This window comes from Apis cerana, linkage group LG3 (genome assembly GCF_029169275.1).
Source record: "Apis cerana isolate GH-2021 linkage group LG3, AcerK_1.0, whole genome shotgun sequence".
Classification (NCBI taxonomy): domain Eukaryota; kingdom Metazoa; phylum Arthropoda; class Insecta; order Hymenoptera; family Apidae; genus Apis; species Apis cerana.
Genome location: NC_083854.1, coordinates 3,512,255 through 3,528,459, shown reverse-complemented (window position 1 = coordinate 3,528,459; position 16,205 = coordinate 3,512,255). Strand labels below are relative to the sequence as shown.

Sequence of the window (16,205 nt, the reverse complement as noted above, 5' to 3'; positions counted from 1 at the left end):
AAGTGGAACATTTTTGTATCGTGCCGTTTCCAAAAATATACAAAATGAAAAAAAGAAAATATCTGAAACCGGATCACCGCTGGAAAAGATCGATGATAGCTAATAATGAGCATTTGCAATGGCGCAGTAGGCATCGTGCCGAACGAATGGTTCGTCGTATTTTTGACCTTGGTTTTGGACGACGTGAATATTTCGCGAACACGAATGAAAAGGTGAACGGAACTACTCGAACAAAGATTTGACCGAACTAAAAGCAGGATAGAAATATATTTAAAACGATTATTTTTTGCTAGTTTCGTTCGCTTCCTCGTTCGCACGAGCTGCGCCACTAATTGCACATTTATGTAACGACATGATCAAATATATATATATATATCTATATATATATATATATCTATGTATACTATATATATATATAGGAAAAATAAAACGAATAAAATATCTAGAAGACCGAATCGAAGAATCGTCCATAGAGGCAGTTGTATAATAATTTCTTAATCCACTGTACATTTTTTTTTCCTCCTTATTATGCGTTTCCTTTTTATGCGTGTAGAAAATTATGCTCGCTTTTACATTGAGTTGATGGAAAATTTATATCGATTTTGATTTTGGTAAGATAAACAATCTCAAATTTATTTTATGAAATATTCTATTCTCGTCTGAAATTAAAATTCGATGTAGATTTAGCAGTTATACAATATAAAAAAAAAAAAAAATATTTGTACATACTCTTATTTTATATAATATCAAATTTTTTTTATCGAATATTAAATATTATTAAATTATATGAAATTCAATAAATTTGTATTTTAATTAATTAATATGCTGCAATATACGTTTAAACACTAATATGCAAACACTTTTTTACAGCCAATATAGCGTATAAGGCAATACAATTTTTCCTGAAAAAGATATATCATATCTTTGAAATAAATATAAACAATATATCAAATTTAATTGAATTTCAAGTTATATATAACAATAATATTATAAAAATGAAGTGATGATAAAAGTATGAATGAATATCTTAAGAGAAATATCTTACACAAAAAAAACATTTATTAAGAAACTATATATAACAAAATATTCAAATAATTTGAAAAATGTATATAAAAATATATACAATGATAAATTAATTTATTTCTATACTCACGAAACCGACATTACTTTCCCACCGACCCGATATCATTGCATAAGAGGATTCGGACGTATGGATAAGTATGGTAAGTATAAAATGAAAAATTGTATCGCCACTGTTCCTACGATATCTAGACATTCTAACGTGTCATGAATTATAGATGAAAGAAACTTGGAATTAATTAAAAAAGGCGAAAGAGTCGAAAGAGAAATAGAATTTGGAAGCTCGTAATCGAGCTCGTCGGCAGGAAATAAATCATGCCGACGCTTTCCAAACTTACACGCACGAAATCTAGGTCCCTTTCGAGTGCAGCCACGATCAAAAGAATCTCAATCCCGATAGAACGTGCAATTAGATGAGTCATCCCGTTCCGCGAGAACTTGTGCGTCGAATATTACGCTTCTCCCTGCGACGGTCCCTTCCTGTTTCCGTCAATCTTGCTCGCAGATTTACTCCGTCTGTGCGGCGTGTAGAAGACCTTCGAGTAGTTGCATTTATCTGCCTATTTCTGTACTGAAGGAACTTCAATGCCGCGTTCAACGCAATTTGACTCTTAAGAAGCGGAAAAGTCGGGGTCCACCAGTCGATCCACGAAAAGATCTCGCTGTTTAAAACACATTTATCTTTTTTCCTGTCTTGTTCCTTCTTCGTCGAGGAGACACTGAAACAAAACCACGCGCTCTGTTAACGGGGAACCTTGAGTCGCACGTTCGTGAAAACTCTAACACCAATTTCGACAGGTTGCAGGCCGAGTGCACCTGGCGGTGAATATGCGTAGTGGTTTCTACAGTTGTTTTCAAACAAAGAGAGGGAGTTGAAACAAAGTAGTCAGCTGATCCGAGATGCATCTTTGGTGGGAGACCCCGCGACGAAGGCTTAAATAGCACCGCGTGGAGTTCTGCACTTTAGTGCCAGCCAGCGTCACCTCAAATATACTCTCATTGCGATACTTTTTCCCGCTATCTTTTGAGAGACTCTCGAACGCGGAAAAACAGAAAATCGCGGAAATCTCGTGGTTTTGTGAAAGATCGAGGAAAATAACGATTTCGTCTGATGACGTGATCGATTCGTCGATGTTCTTGAAGCCAACTTTTTATCATTGTTTCCTCAATAAAACATAACGAGAACGACGCTAAAGATTCACTCTAGAAACGATAAATTTACGAGAGTTTAGAGAGTTACCTTGTCGGAAAAGTGCGTTTCAAATCTTCTCTTGTGTATGATCAAAGCTTGCGCCTCGAAACATGATAGTTTCTTGATGTTTGAAGAAGAGGTGAAGAGAATCGAGGGTGCTATTGATAACTTTGAAGAAGAAACAGTAAAAGCGTGTGCTTCTTCATCACTGTGAAAAAAGTTTGACGATAATTGGAAAACTTCGAAGAGATTCAGTGATCGTTCGAATAGACAGAATTCAGAGCAAGTTATTTCCTTTCGTTTAAACTTCACAAGATTCTTCACGTTTGACGTACATAGTAAAGCAGAAGAGATGAGACCACCCGCGTACAATGGAGACGATATGGAACAAATTTCTCAGGAACAAGGAGAGAGAAACGTGGCTATGGCTGTTTGTGTGCAATTGGCGGGCCGGGCGATAATTAGGGTAGTTTCCCGGTGCGAAGAGGCACAGGACAATTGTAATCTAGGTAGGTCGAATCTATCATTGCATCAACGTTTTAACACCATTAAAATTTTGATTTGTTCGTTGGTCCAAGAACATTGAACAAAAATTGCTGAATAAGAAAGAAATTTATAGAAAGTAATATAATTTTTTCTTAAGAAAATAACATATACTTTTAAAGATAAAAAAAAAGTGAGAAAAGAATAATAAAGAAAGTATATGAGTGATGCATCTTTTCTACTAAGCGAAATTGTATCGATAAACTGGATAAAATCTGGTTAGCCAAACGTAATTGTTTCCTTCGCGTTTAGTACTTTCTACAGTACGATATCTTTCCGCGTTTGAGGTATTACACTTTCGCTCAGCTGAGGATTTCATTCGGGAAAAGAAACATATTGAAACATTTGTTGAATAATATTTATGTTTCAATTATATATCCCCTAAAGTTTGTGTTTCGTTGTGGATTTGCATCTACTATGCGATCGAAGAAAAAAATAACGAACGTTCATGAAATAAAACAATCCGTATAATGGACTGCGTAGTTTTAGTCACGGATGATAAAAGTTTAGATAAGATATCGAACAATACAAAAGTTGAATATGCTTTTTGTGAAAACTTAACTCAGATTAATCGTTTTTCGTCATCTCCTTTGATTCCTTATCACTTCTAAACTTGTATTTGATCGACAATTATTTCTTAATCGGTTTCATTAAATTTTTCTTCAAATAAGTAAACATGCAACAACAATTTACAAATGAACCGCAAGTCTTACGTAGTCCAATTAAACTTTGGTTGGTTTCTTATAATACAGTGGTTTATTTTTCTGATATAATTCACTCTCAATTCGCCGGTAACATAATTCTCGATTCTCTATTATGTTCAGAAAATAAAAATAATTTCATTAATATAAATATAAAATAATAAAAGCATTTTGGTATTCATTTACAATATAAATTATATTGTTTATACAAACCATAAAGAATTTATTTCATGTGGAGATAATTAATTGTTATATCTCCAGGGGAGAAGATAAATTACGTGCAATTAAATTAATAGATATATGCCATTAAACGACCTTAGAATGTGTTCGATTAGAGGACTAATACAGTTGGCAACTTGATACGTGTTTCTGGCCGGCCTTGATTCGTTGTTTCGACTGACGAGCTAGATTTTCAGACTACCGTGACAAATTAAGTAGATATTGTTGCGAAGGAATTTTAAAACAGTTCAAGGAATCAATCGATATCTTCTACATCAATGCTTGCTTTCAAAGCATCATAGTGGATCACGCGATTCGCTTCCTGATTCAATCTGGAAAAGAGAACGGGTCTCAGTCCTTGCCTTATCCGTCCACCTGGATAGATTTGAGACCTTCCTTAATGTCGCTTCATCCAGCTTTGTCTTAACTTGATCTTTCCTTATGTGAATGATCAATCTTGACTTTTTATTCTTCTTTTGTTTGTTAATTATTTTGTTCGAACTTTTTTGTGTCGGTTTATTAGTAATTTTTTCCTTTTCACTGCAACATGATTAAAAAATACTATTATTAACCCGTCAAAAATAAACATAAGATTTCTAATCGGTAACTGGCGAAAGTCTTGAAGCGGAGAAAACGAGAGCGAGAGGCACTTGGCAGCCACATTCAAGGAGTTATTCTACGTCCGAATGTATGTCTCTGTAATAACACTTGTTAACTTTGAGAAGAAATATTTTTTGCTAGGCTAATAATATTTTTTTCTATGCGAATGATTGATTACAATCTATATTGTATTATCAGGAATTATCAATTAATTTTAATTTTAATTATATTCATTTAAATTTAACATGAATAAATTTTTTAAAAGTATTTTGAATTTAATAATTTCTAAATTTTCTTTTATTTTTATTGACATGAAATTGCTTTTCGATAGTATATAAAAATTATAACATTAACTTATTAAATATATAAGAATATATAATGTTAATACACCATGTTAGACAAGCATACGTAACAGGTGGTAGTGTTCCTCATCACGGTAGTGTGATTCGTGCATCAATTCGAATAAAAGTGAAATGTTCACTCCAGGTTCTAGCATAGATAATTGGTTGGATAAACATTGTGTTGCGTAACTATCATATCCGGTCTTTGTTCCTTAAGCTATTCATCGATCCGAACATGTTGCAAATTGTTCGTGCGTGAGCATATTTTGTTTTTGTGAACACAGCTTAAAGAATACAATTGAAATTATATGGTCCAAATTATTTGAGTACTAAAAGAAAAATTTTATTTTATTATTTTATAATAGTAATATAAGTGATGAAAAACTATAAATTTAATGATTTCTTTTAATTTTCTTACAATAGTACATATAAACGTAAAATTTTATCTTAAATTTATGCATAATTATTATGCTATCTATATATATATATATATATATATATATATATATATATATATGCATATAATTTAGTATGGTTATTATATGTAAAAATATAATAAAATGTATAAATAATAAAAAAAAAAAATAAAAAAAGAAAAATATAATACATATAATATAATATAATATATATATATATATATATATACATTTTTGAAAATATTATTTTAAGATTGTTCACATTTTTATGTTGAATAATTGATATTGTTGTGCGATATATCCATGTATCAATCTATGACTCAACAGTTCGTCAATAGAAAAGATCTCTTGCGCGTTTTGGAGGCAGTCGTGTGCACAAAAGGTCAATCTCGGAATAGTGAATCGTCACGAAGTCCTAGCAAAGTAAATGCTCGCGCTTTGCATACCGTTTAAGAATCGTTTCTTCTTCCTGATCTTTTTTACATGCATCCACGACAAAGTGTTAATGAACTACTAAACAGTTACTTAATAATTATTTAATTAATTTTGAATATATTCAAATTCGATTTTTTTGTAATAAAATAATATAATTATTTTATATATATATTTTTTTACATTTTTATCCATTTTTTTTTTTTTTTGAATAAAAATAAAATATCATTTTTCAAATTTTTCGTTATATAGATGCATGAACATAAGAAATTGACACACAATATGATATTTAATTTCTTTTACTATTATTTATCTAAAATATAAAATGAAATTTGTGTTTTATAAAATTGTGTTGTATTAAATTTATAAAAAATTACGGAATTAAAATGCTATTAAAATAGATTTATTTTATAAAGCATTGTATTACTAATTTATATTTAAATTTTTAATATTGAGAATTATTTTAAAATATGAACAATATTGTATATTTTCATAGGTACATGATAAAATACGAGTATATATACATTGTGTGCTACATGAATACAGGTACGTAAGGCGCCACCATGTATGGAAACGTAACCTTAAATGGTAGCTTGCTACCAAAGCCATTTACTACTTTATAGTAAAAAGTTATCGTTACTGTCACTAAAAATAATAAAACATAGTCGAATATTTCACTTAATAATATTAAAAATCTTTTGGCTTAAAGAATATAAATTATAAAAAATATATTATTAAAATATAGAGAAATGTAAAAAAGTTTGTCAATTGAAAAGATAGGATAACGAAGTTTTCAAATATTTGGCACCTACCTGTATCTATCCATCAAATTATAATAAAAATATATATAATATTTTATTTTATATTATATCAATGATTATATTTTATTTACAATTGTTTTAAACAATAAAATTAATCAATTTAAATCTTACATAAATGTTTTGAATAATATAAAATCGAAAAATATATTGAACTCGAATCACAGAAAAACTTGACAAAATTAAAACTAAATGCGCAGGCGCCTGAAAAATGGCGACAAAAATTTTAGCGCAATACCAAACAAGCGAGTATCCCGCATCTATTTTCACATTACTGAAATATATTTAAAATTTTTTCGATACTTATTAAAATTCAAATTAAATATTGATAAATTTAATTGATCATTAAAAATTTATGGTTATTTAGAATATCAAATTATATTAAATGTATTTTACGAATATTATTGTCTTCAATTTCTACGTCATTATGTCGCAGTATAAATTTCTGAAAGTAGAATGAATGCCAAAATCATTTAGCAAGTACTATTTATTTCTGAAATTCGTCGAAAATAAATGTTTCATATTAAGGTGGCGAAACGTCCAACTTAAGTCAGTTTGTCTCAGCAAGATGGCGAACGCCGTCACGAGAGTAGTCTTGCGCTGCGAAGATGCACAAGAAACTAACAATCTTGGTAAATCATTTGTCAAAAAATATATATATTTAAGAAAATACTTTATTAAACTAATCAAATTATGATTCTTATAAAAATTTGTCTAGTTTGTTTAAATTAAGTTATTATTGTAGATACTTTAATCTAGTTCATGACCTAGTTTTTGCTGCTACAGGTGCATCGCGGGTTTTATAAAAAATTGTGTACTTTTATTAAAATTTCCCGTTTTTTGAGTGCAGTTTTTACTTAATGAATTGAATTGAAGTTGATATACAATTTTAAGATTACCGAACAATGGTAATATTTGAAAAGTGAACAAAATTCTATCATGAAATATTGATACACTGACCCAGTTCGACAGCTGATCTGTCAAGATCACAATACGGATGAATACAATGTGCTCCAATTATGAAAATTGAACATATCACTATGTTCTATGTGATTAAAATATATGTATCTAATAGCATATTATTTATAAAAATTAATATTTTTAAAATATATATATAATATGTCAATTAATTTACTAAAAATAAATTTTGAATAAATTTTTTTTCATGTCTTAAACAAAATTATTATATAATACTTATTAATGTTATAATATTTTATTTTTTCAGATCTATCTGAATGCCAGTTAATGCAAGTACCTGATGCAGTTTATCATTTAATGAGACATACAGAATTAAAAAGATGTAATCTATCTGGAAATGTAATAACAAAAATTCCACCAAAATTTGCAATCAAATTTTCATTGATCACTGGTAAGTTAATTAATAATAATACCAAATTATTATTGAATTATATATTTGTTAATAAGTTCTATCATTTTTATTATAATCTTATTTTCAATTATTTGAAAAAATTTTATTTATTTTTTTTTTTTATTTATTAGCTGAAAGGTATCACTGTAATACAAATTCAAACACGTAATCGTTTCTAGACTTGAACCTGAGTCATAATCAAATGAGCAAACTACCAGAGGAACTTGCTGAATTACAAGCATTAGAAAGGTTGGACATTTCACATAATACTTTTATTGCTTTGCCACCCGTTACATGTCGGATACCGCAACTTAAGCGGCTCCTTGCCAACAACAATTCCATCATTGGTAAATCTTAAGTTTTTATATTATATAAGAAATGTTCAAATAATCCATAATAATATTATAATTTCGATACTTTCCATTTTTTAGACATAGATATCGAAAGACTCAGGCATGCTCCTGCGTTAGAATTTATTGATCTTCAAGCCAACCCGTTAACAGCAAGGATGCACGATTTACTCAGTACTTTGACCCGAATTAAAATTGAATTAACGCCTCGACAAGTTGAAGAATGGGAAGATCTTACTATTTGAAATGAATCTATAGCTCAAAGAAAACAATAAAATCTGCCAAAGCAGTTAATCGTCGAATAATCGTCCAATTTGGACGTAGTTTGCTTCCATTATTATTGACTGAAATTGTTCGAAAGTTCGCTAACATATTGTTAAGTGAATTAAGAACAAAAGCAAGTATTTTGTACAGTAATAAAATATCATACGACTGAGCGATAACAGGTGTGACGATAAGCGGCAAAAATGATCAGAAAATAGTATATATTTCTTTAATTGATGATTTTCATAATCTGTACTTAAAGATAGATTTGCCGCGTACCTGGAACTTTTTTTATTGATCTCGTGGATAGCGATCGATTGTCATTTCTTTTACTCTCGTTTTGTACCGTGTGGATTTTTTTAGATGTTATTCTGCTGCTCGCTCATTTGGCCCACGCAATGCTGTGATCCATGTAAGTACATATAACATTGCGAGCTGTCGATTCGATTTACTACTATATTTTTACTAACTCCAAATAAGTATCCTGTATATTTAAGATATGTTTTATTATTTTTTATGCGTGGACTTGACATATTGCGACGTACATATTGTATAATAAATCGTACGACTGCCAATTTATAGGCGATCTAATGCTAACATCTTCGCCATAAATTTTAATTTTATAAAAGCATTGAAGAGAAAGAGAAGAAAATAAAACATATAAATTCAGTATACTGTTTATAATATACAAAATTTCATGATTTTTTTTTCTTTTTTTGCTTAGATACGTGCAAGAATTTTACAAGAACGATTGTATTTAATTTATATAAACAATATGTAAAATGTATTAAATTGTATTATATACTAATTGTAATGTAGTTCTATGTATATGCACAACAAGTATCAGAATGTATTGCTCTGTATTTCTGATCTAGTCAATTGTCCGCGAAACGTTATAATATACTTTAAGAAATACATTTCTTCTTTGCTTTTCCCTCTAATTCACTTTCCTTTTAATGATTGAAAAAAATATAAAAAAGAATAATAAAACGGATATGTTGGATTTGCATATTAATATTATAAAAAAAATGTTTATTACGTTATATTGGTTTAGTAGTTATATTTTTTCAATATTAATAATAATAATAATAATAATAATAATAATAATAATAATAATAATAATTAAACGTATAATGAGTCACGGAGTTAATTATCTACAATACTTGTTCATGGATATAAAATCACAAAATATACATAGAATGGACGCAGTTGAATGTTAAAAATTAAGGTAGACGTAAGGATATCGTTCTTTTTTCTTTTCATCGTTATCTAATGATTTTCTCTTTTCACTTTCATAAAGTGATACAGCCTATCAATGGGCAAAAATTATTGCGATTAATTTTCTATCAACATCAAAGACCGCATGCGAAAATACTGCTGATTCTCGCAAAATCTAAAAGTTATCGATGCTTATTCTTTGACGATTAAGGATAAATTATAAAAAATCGTGAAAACACGAGGCGCATGTTTACGATCGATTGCAAAATGCAGCAAAACTTACAGTTAAAATTGTATGTTAAAGAGTCAAAGAAATTACACCGAATAGGCAACAATTGCGGCTGAGAAGAAGGCTATTGATGTTATTTAATTTATGTACTTTCGTACCTTATATATCGAGGCTATACTTTAATGAGTGATTATAGATTTTATATATATATACATATACATATTTTTAATACGCGAGCATATATACGACTACACGATTTTGATACATCGCAATCGAATCTAGGACGAATCTAGCTTTTTGTAACTGAGAAGCTAAGAATTTTTTCCAAAAATGCCGAAATAGAGACGTTTTTTTTATATTTATAAGAAAAAAGGGGAGAAAAAAAAATAATAATTCAACGTCACTATTTCGTATTTATATGCAATGGAAATAAATTCATCACTTCGCACGATACGTATCGAACCTGGCACTCACACACGTACCATACATTTCGTTTCTCCTCCCATATCCCTTGCAATATGTACACAATATATCTTAACTAAATTCACATCCAGGCAATATCATAAACAAAACTTAGCCGATCAATACTCGGAATCTACTTGCTGTACAGAGCACCACCTAATCACCTTCTAGTTGCATTAAAAAAAAAAATACTAACATCAATTAATATACTTATATAACAATAAAAGTCAAAAAACGACTCAAAAATAATTGTAAAGAAGCGACATCACTTTCCTATCATCGGCAAAAGCAAGAAACAAATATTGATATATTAAAACAAATAAACATTTTTTGTAATATTTATATATAAATCATTTAGATAAAAATTTATTCTAAAAGCATTGAAATTGAATAGTTTCTTGAACTTCAGCGGAGATAGTGTGAATCTATTCGTGAGTTGCCTGCTTTACAACAAAATTAATAATAAAAAAAAAAAAATACATATATCTTCATGTCATTACAACAATCGTAATTTTATCCGTGACATGTAGGCGGAGCATATGTTATACATATATGTATTTGTGTATGTGTATTATACGACAGATATTTATTACTTTTATTATACTTTCAATAATGAAGTTGCAAATTGTTCACTTGTGCATATCTAAATTATAAAAACATATTTTTAATCATCCAAGTGATCAGGGTGCTTTCTCTTAGAAAAATGTATTGTATTTCGTACGTGTATGACAAAATTTCTTTAAAATGATTGGGCATAACAGCATTCTAAATAGTTGAAGGATCTTACTATTCTTACTATATTTAATATTTAAGAGAGTTGAACGTCTTGATCACTTTTGTATAAAAGAAATTAGATATTAAAAATGAAACTTATTTTCTCTTTGTTCTTTCTCGTTTAATAAACTTGAGAGAAGCTAAAAAGAGGTATGTTGGTGAACAATTGACTGAATCTTTAACAAGTCATGAGATTTTCTCCCAAAAATCAAAGTATTGGCACATATTAATTTTCACTTATATCAGTGACATTTTTATGGGATTAGACCCATGATTTGACCAGAATACATCCTGAAAACTAGTGCCATTCAATCAACACCAAATCCTCAACATAGAACCTCTAATTTTCATGAATTGCTATTTTTAATCGTTCAGTATATCGTATTGAACTAATAGCATAAATAATCTTAAAATTTCCCCACTTCTCAATTGTTTAACGTCCTAAAAGAAATGGCTAAGTATTATAGAGATGACACTCTATGTAAGATGTAGGTACAAAGCCTTCGATTGGTTGTGAAATACGACGTACACGCGTCCATCCATCTCCTTGATCTAATTCAATCATATATAATTCTTCTCCATCATACATTGGTATAGAACCTTCGCTAGTTGCTAAAAACATAATTTTCAATTTATACATTTTTCAGATTATTATTAAAAATAAACATTATTATTATTATTATAAAATTGTTGGCAATATATATTTACCATCGAAAGGATAAAGAGCCCTACATGTTCCTAACGGTGGTTGAGCATCAATTTCATCAACATAATATTCTTCGCCACCACTACCAGGAAGGGATGTCCTCGATTCTCCAAGACCAGATTCCGGGCTATTCGTGGAACTGTGCATCAGTACCGTAAAGCGAAAAGCGTGTCTAATTGGTCTAGTTAAAAATTCTAATCTGTATTTAGAACTGATTTATTCAAAACTCATCATTATCACAACGTTTTTTTTTATTTAAGGAAAAAAAAAACTATCACAAAAATCCTAAATGAAATTCGTAAATAATTCGATATTATAAATCAGTAGAATCCAAAATATAATCCAATGATTAGTTAAAACTTACCCATGTGTCGGTTGCGGTGTACCCGGAGCACTTTTCTTATGTATCGGTTGATTAGCATTCGCATTGCTTACGCTGGAATCAGATGCTGATCTTGAAAGACTTTCCTCTCCTCCCGAATGACTGGATCTTCTTGAACTCAGCGGTCTTGTTGCGGAACCATTACTAGTTGGTTTTCGTGGTGCTTGACTGGGACTAGAAATTTTAAATTATACAAGATCAAATCATAAACTAACGATAAGTAGATCGTGAAAAGAATCTATAAAATTTCTAAAAATCACCTGGATAAACTGACACCGGCGCGCATTGCTTCTTCGAGATAACCTTGGAATTTTGCCAATTCTGCACCGAGTTTATCCAGTTTGTTGCTAGATTGATTCAACTGTCCTTCTATGCTCATTGGATCGCCTAATGCAGGATTTTGCTCGTATACCCCTTTCATCTTCATCAAACCATCCCTTGCCGCAGTCTCTTGTTGAATTTTTGCTTGAATTTCGTCCAACCTTTGTTGAAGTCTTTTCTTGCGTTGATTCGGTGGTAGATCGCTACAGTCCTCCTTCGCACCATCACCATATCCGGGCACATTATTCTGGAATGTTTGAATTTAAGTATCCAAGTTTCAAAACTGAACGAGGAAAAATCTAATGAATTATGATGGAAAACAAAAGAGAAGAAAGCACGTGATCATCATAAATAGTACAGTTAATTCTACTTTACCAATTCAAAGTTAACAAACACAAAATTCAACAACTTTTACCAATTATATTTTGCCACGTCCACACTGTTCACGAACAGAGTAGATCGCGAATTCAGAACCTACGTAAATTAAAATATTTATATAATTAACTCGTGCGCCGTTTTGTAAACTCGATGAATCGTATGGATGCGTACAGTTTTGACCAGTGTGGACGTGGCATTATACGTCATTATCAGGAGCATTCTTAGAGCCCAACAAACTATCAATAAAATAAAAAAATATATACATAAAGACAAGTATTTCATAAAGAAAAAACAGTGGGACTCTGTCAATAAGGACTGTCATATGAAAGAACAATGACGACCATAAAGAAATAGACAGACCTTCAAAGCTATGCCCACCTCGATCAACTTCTGTTGTTCGCATGAAACAAATTCCAAAAGCGTATCATTCAGCGAATGAATCAGAAAAAAATGGATCTCAGGCGATAGCGTTGAGTAAAAACTCAGCAAAGGAAATATGATAAACGTTATTGCAATACGTGGAAATGTTTACCGTTTCAATGTAAATTTCTGAGTTTGTACTCGACCAACAAAGACAAATCTAACAAATGCATGTAATTACTGATACATATCTCGATGCAGAACAAAATGCTGATGTTACACAGTGGCAGGCGAAGAAGCGATTTGTAGTGTACTTACTAAGTACAACAGTATCCAAATTCATAGTCCACGGATGATTGGAAACAAGAGACCACACAGGCAGATCGAACCATCCACCAAATTAATAAAAAGTACAGAAGAAAGATAAGTTATGCTGGCCTCGCGAAAATTGGCGCGATGCTAAGTAAACTATTGGTCGAACTAAATCGAATCGGTATATGTGTTGTGTTCTTTTCGCCTTAATGCACAAGATAAAAGGAAAAAGAATTTAACAATAACACAATCGCTTAAAAAAAAATTTTAAATTGTACTAATCACTCATGCTATTGAAAATCTATGCATATAACAAACTTATTTTTCGACAATGGTGCGAATATGCGATTCGAATAACAATTAAAAAAAAAAAAAAAGAAACAAAAGTAAGACAAAGGGACATTTCGTGCACATATTGTAACTATTTTTTTGTTCTTACTTTTAACGTTCTTACACTTTTAGACAGAAAAAGAGAAAAAAAAAACGATTGAACAAATGCTCCTTTCACAAACATATTTATAACACAAATTAAAACTACTAATTGGTAAAATGTTATGAACAACATTTACCTTATTGCTACTAAATATGCCGAACAGCCCGACCCTCTTCTTAATTTTACTACCAGAAACAGTACCCTTCACTGTCAGATGATGATTGTGTATTGGTTGCATTACAGGCTGTGATAGCTGACTATTGCTATCATATGTTTTAGCCACAGAAAGATCTTCGAACGGAAAATCTCCTGGAGGTTGGAAACCGCTTTTGTAACGTTCGATTACCAATAATGTGTCTTTTTTCTCATTGATCTCGTTTGCTGCTTTTTCAATACCGTCTAAACATTGAGCGATTATCGGCGCCACTGCTCGTTCTATTTCCACAGACTTTAGCATATAGTTTCGCATATTTTTTATTCTCTTTTCATCAAGCTCCTATAACAAGATATATAGAATGTTAAAATTATATAAAAGTTTTTCAAAAGATATATTTTACACAATAAATAACAAATATATGTATTATACTTGAAGATGTTGAAACACTTCTGGCATAGCCGTGTGATAATGCAATGTTTGCATGTCGTTTGTTTTCTGCAATTGATTCGCATATTCTGTCTTGGCTTCCTCACTCTGCTGAGTTTTTAAAGTCATATTCATCCTCTGCTTCTCGACCTAAGAATGAAATAAATCATGTAAAGTTTGGCTAACTACCATGCAACTTTTATTTCTCAATAAGTTATTTAGAGAATCGATATTCATCCAAGTTAATCCTCTATAACGTGATTTAGAAATTACATATTTATATAACTTTTTGTATTTTTTAAAACTTTTTTCTATTTGTTTATTATTTTATTGCATTGATATTATTTGTATTGATATTACATGGTTTATTCATAACGATTATTAATTTCCAAGTTTCAGATTAAAAAACTTAAAAATTAAAACTTTCTTTATAAGTATAATAAGAACAAATTTCATTTATAGAGAATTAATTGTAAGTTTTCAGGGTGCAAAGGTGAAAATGGATCAAAAACATCCACCTACTTCCGCTCTTGAAAGATTCAAATCAGCATCTGCTCTCTGATAATTCTCAACTGCTCTTTCCGCCTCACGAAAAGCTTTTTCGTACGCTTTCCTAGCACGCTCCAAATTTCCAATTTGACCGGTCAGATTTGCCATTAATCTGGCCCCTTCTTGCAGATGTTTTTTACGATCCTCCTTAAAATCCTTCACGAGAATATTCAATTCCCTTAGTACGTTTGCTTGCAAATTCTCCGCGATCACCTCCCTCTGTCCTGCCTGATCGTTTACCTCATTCAACTCCATCTTGAACGCTCGACATGGACTGTATCTGAAATCAAAGTTCAAAGATTGCTTAGAATATAATATGATATTTTTATGCAAACTTTTGGTCTGCGAGCATGGTGCACAACCGATCTAACTTAAAAAAAAAGTGAGTCCATAAATGCAATCTAAGCAAGTTACTACTTGAACTTATAATGCAACCTACCCACGCCCTCAGATAAGAGATTAGCTACTGTTTTCTGTCACGCCACGTATGGAATATTAAAGGCGCTTAAGAATTTTTCTTTTCTTTCAAGCGCCACGTTTGCATTCTAATAGAAATGGCTGGGAAACATTTAAAGAAATTGCGAAATCTACATAGACAATTGTTGAATCTATTTGTATAAGATACTATAAGATACTATATGATATTATTCTGATGATGCATTATTGATGTATTATGATATATTATAGAGCATTTCATAGAATAATTAAAGAGATGAAAAATAAAAATATATGTATATATTCTTCAACCAGTGAAACTCTAGAATTCTATAGTAAGAACTTAAATAAAATTAGTAGGAATCAGCAGAATTTTAAATATATTTAAAATTATATACACCAATATTAATATTGGAAATATTTTTCAATATTAAAACAATTTAAACTGTTACAACGAAATATTCAATTGTGAGAGAATCAAGTTACCCTAGTTGAGATAATAATTAATAGATTTGTCTCCGATTAAAAATGTTCTATTAAAATATAGAATGAATTTTAAAATAGAAATTATTTTGAAGTATTATTCATGTCAAGAAACATTACTACGAAGCGTGGATCCGGTATTACGCTTCTAAGTTGGCTCATACTCACTGATAATCCTCCTCCTCTTTCTTCTTAGGTTGATAGCTCTTCACAAGACGTCTGCAATCAAAAACGAAACAAGATTACCGGAACTGC

General features: G+C 30.4%; 2 protein-coding genes across 24 annotated transcripts in view; one reads left to right on the top strand and one right to left on the bottom strand.

The window, feature by feature from the left end:
- Nucleotides 1-1,041: 1,041 nt before the first annotated feature.
- The window catches only part of LOC107997060 (formin-binding protein 1-like), a 46,272-nt gene continuing 31,108 nt past the window's right edge, over nucleotides 1,042-16,205 (bottom strand). For 2 of the 22 annotated variants that reach the window (XM_062072226.1, XM_062072217.1), the window contains exons 3-13: nucleotides 16,119-16,169; nucleotides 15,006-15,312; nucleotides 14,487-14,633; nucleotides 14,037-14,396; nucleotides 13,156-13,185; nucleotides 12,357-12,664; nucleotides 12,079-12,270; nucleotides 11,717-11,895; nucleotides 6,337-11,620; nucleotides 3,730-5,005; nucleotides 1,042-3,626 (exon numbers count right to left, since the gene is read on the bottom strand). In XM_062072226.1, the coding sequence (XP_061928210.1) occupies nucleotides 11,463-11,620; nucleotides 11,717-11,895; nucleotides 12,079-12,270; nucleotides 12,357-12,664; nucleotides 13,156-13,185; nucleotides 14,037-14,396; nucleotides 14,487-14,633; nucleotides 15,006-15,312; nucleotides 16,119-16,169 (1,732 nt within the window). In that variant the 3' untranslated portion in view covers nucleotides 1,042-3,626; nucleotides 3,730-5,005; nucleotides 6,337-11,462. Of the gene's footprint in view, nucleotides 3,627-3,729; nucleotides 6,170-6,336; nucleotides 11,621-11,716; nucleotides 11,896-12,078; nucleotides 12,271-12,356; nucleotides 12,665-13,155; nucleotides 13,186-14,036; nucleotides 14,397-14,486; nucleotides 14,634-15,005; nucleotides 15,313-16,118; nucleotides 16,170-16,205 lie in introns of all 22 variants that reach the window. The other 20 variants (XM_017055416.3, XM_017055411.3, XM_062072228.1 and 17 more) reach the window with 13 other exon arrangements.
- LOC107997061 (leucine-rich repeat-containing protein 20) lies at nucleotides 2,625-9,242 on the top strand. 2 transcript variants are annotated; one of them, XM_017055418.3, is made up of 4 exons: nucleotides 2,625-2,781; nucleotides 7,568-7,711; nucleotides 7,891-8,058; nucleotides 8,143-9,242. In XM_017055418.3, the coding sequence occupies exons 1-4, from the start codon at nucleotides 2,625-2,627 to the stop codon at nucleotides 8,304-8,306; spliced, it is 633 nt and encodes a 210-aa protein (XP_016910907.1). In that variant the 3' UTR covers nucleotides 8,307-9,242. The 2 variants fall into 2 exon arrangements, with proteins under 2 accessions (XP_016910907.1, XP_016910906.1); XM_017055417.3 differs by lacking the exon at nucleotides 2,625-2,781 and adding an exon at nucleotides 6,803-6,974.

What these genes read in the sequence shown, in the direction of transcription:
- LOC107997061 (XM_017055417.3), top strand. Translation starts at nt 6,803, where the DNA reads ATGCCAAAATCATTTAGCAAGTACTATTTATTTCTGAAATTCGTCGAA. An exon ending in ACAAGAAACTAACAATCTTG is followed by an intron (nt 6,975 to 7,567) that starts GTAAATCATTTG and finishes TTATTTTTTCAG; the next exon opens with ATCTATCTGAATGCCAGTTA. An exon ending in CAACAACAATTCCATCATTG is followed by an intron (nt 8,059 to 8,142) that starts GTAAATCTTAAG and finishes TCCATTTTTTAG; the next exon opens with ACATAGATATCGAAAGACTC.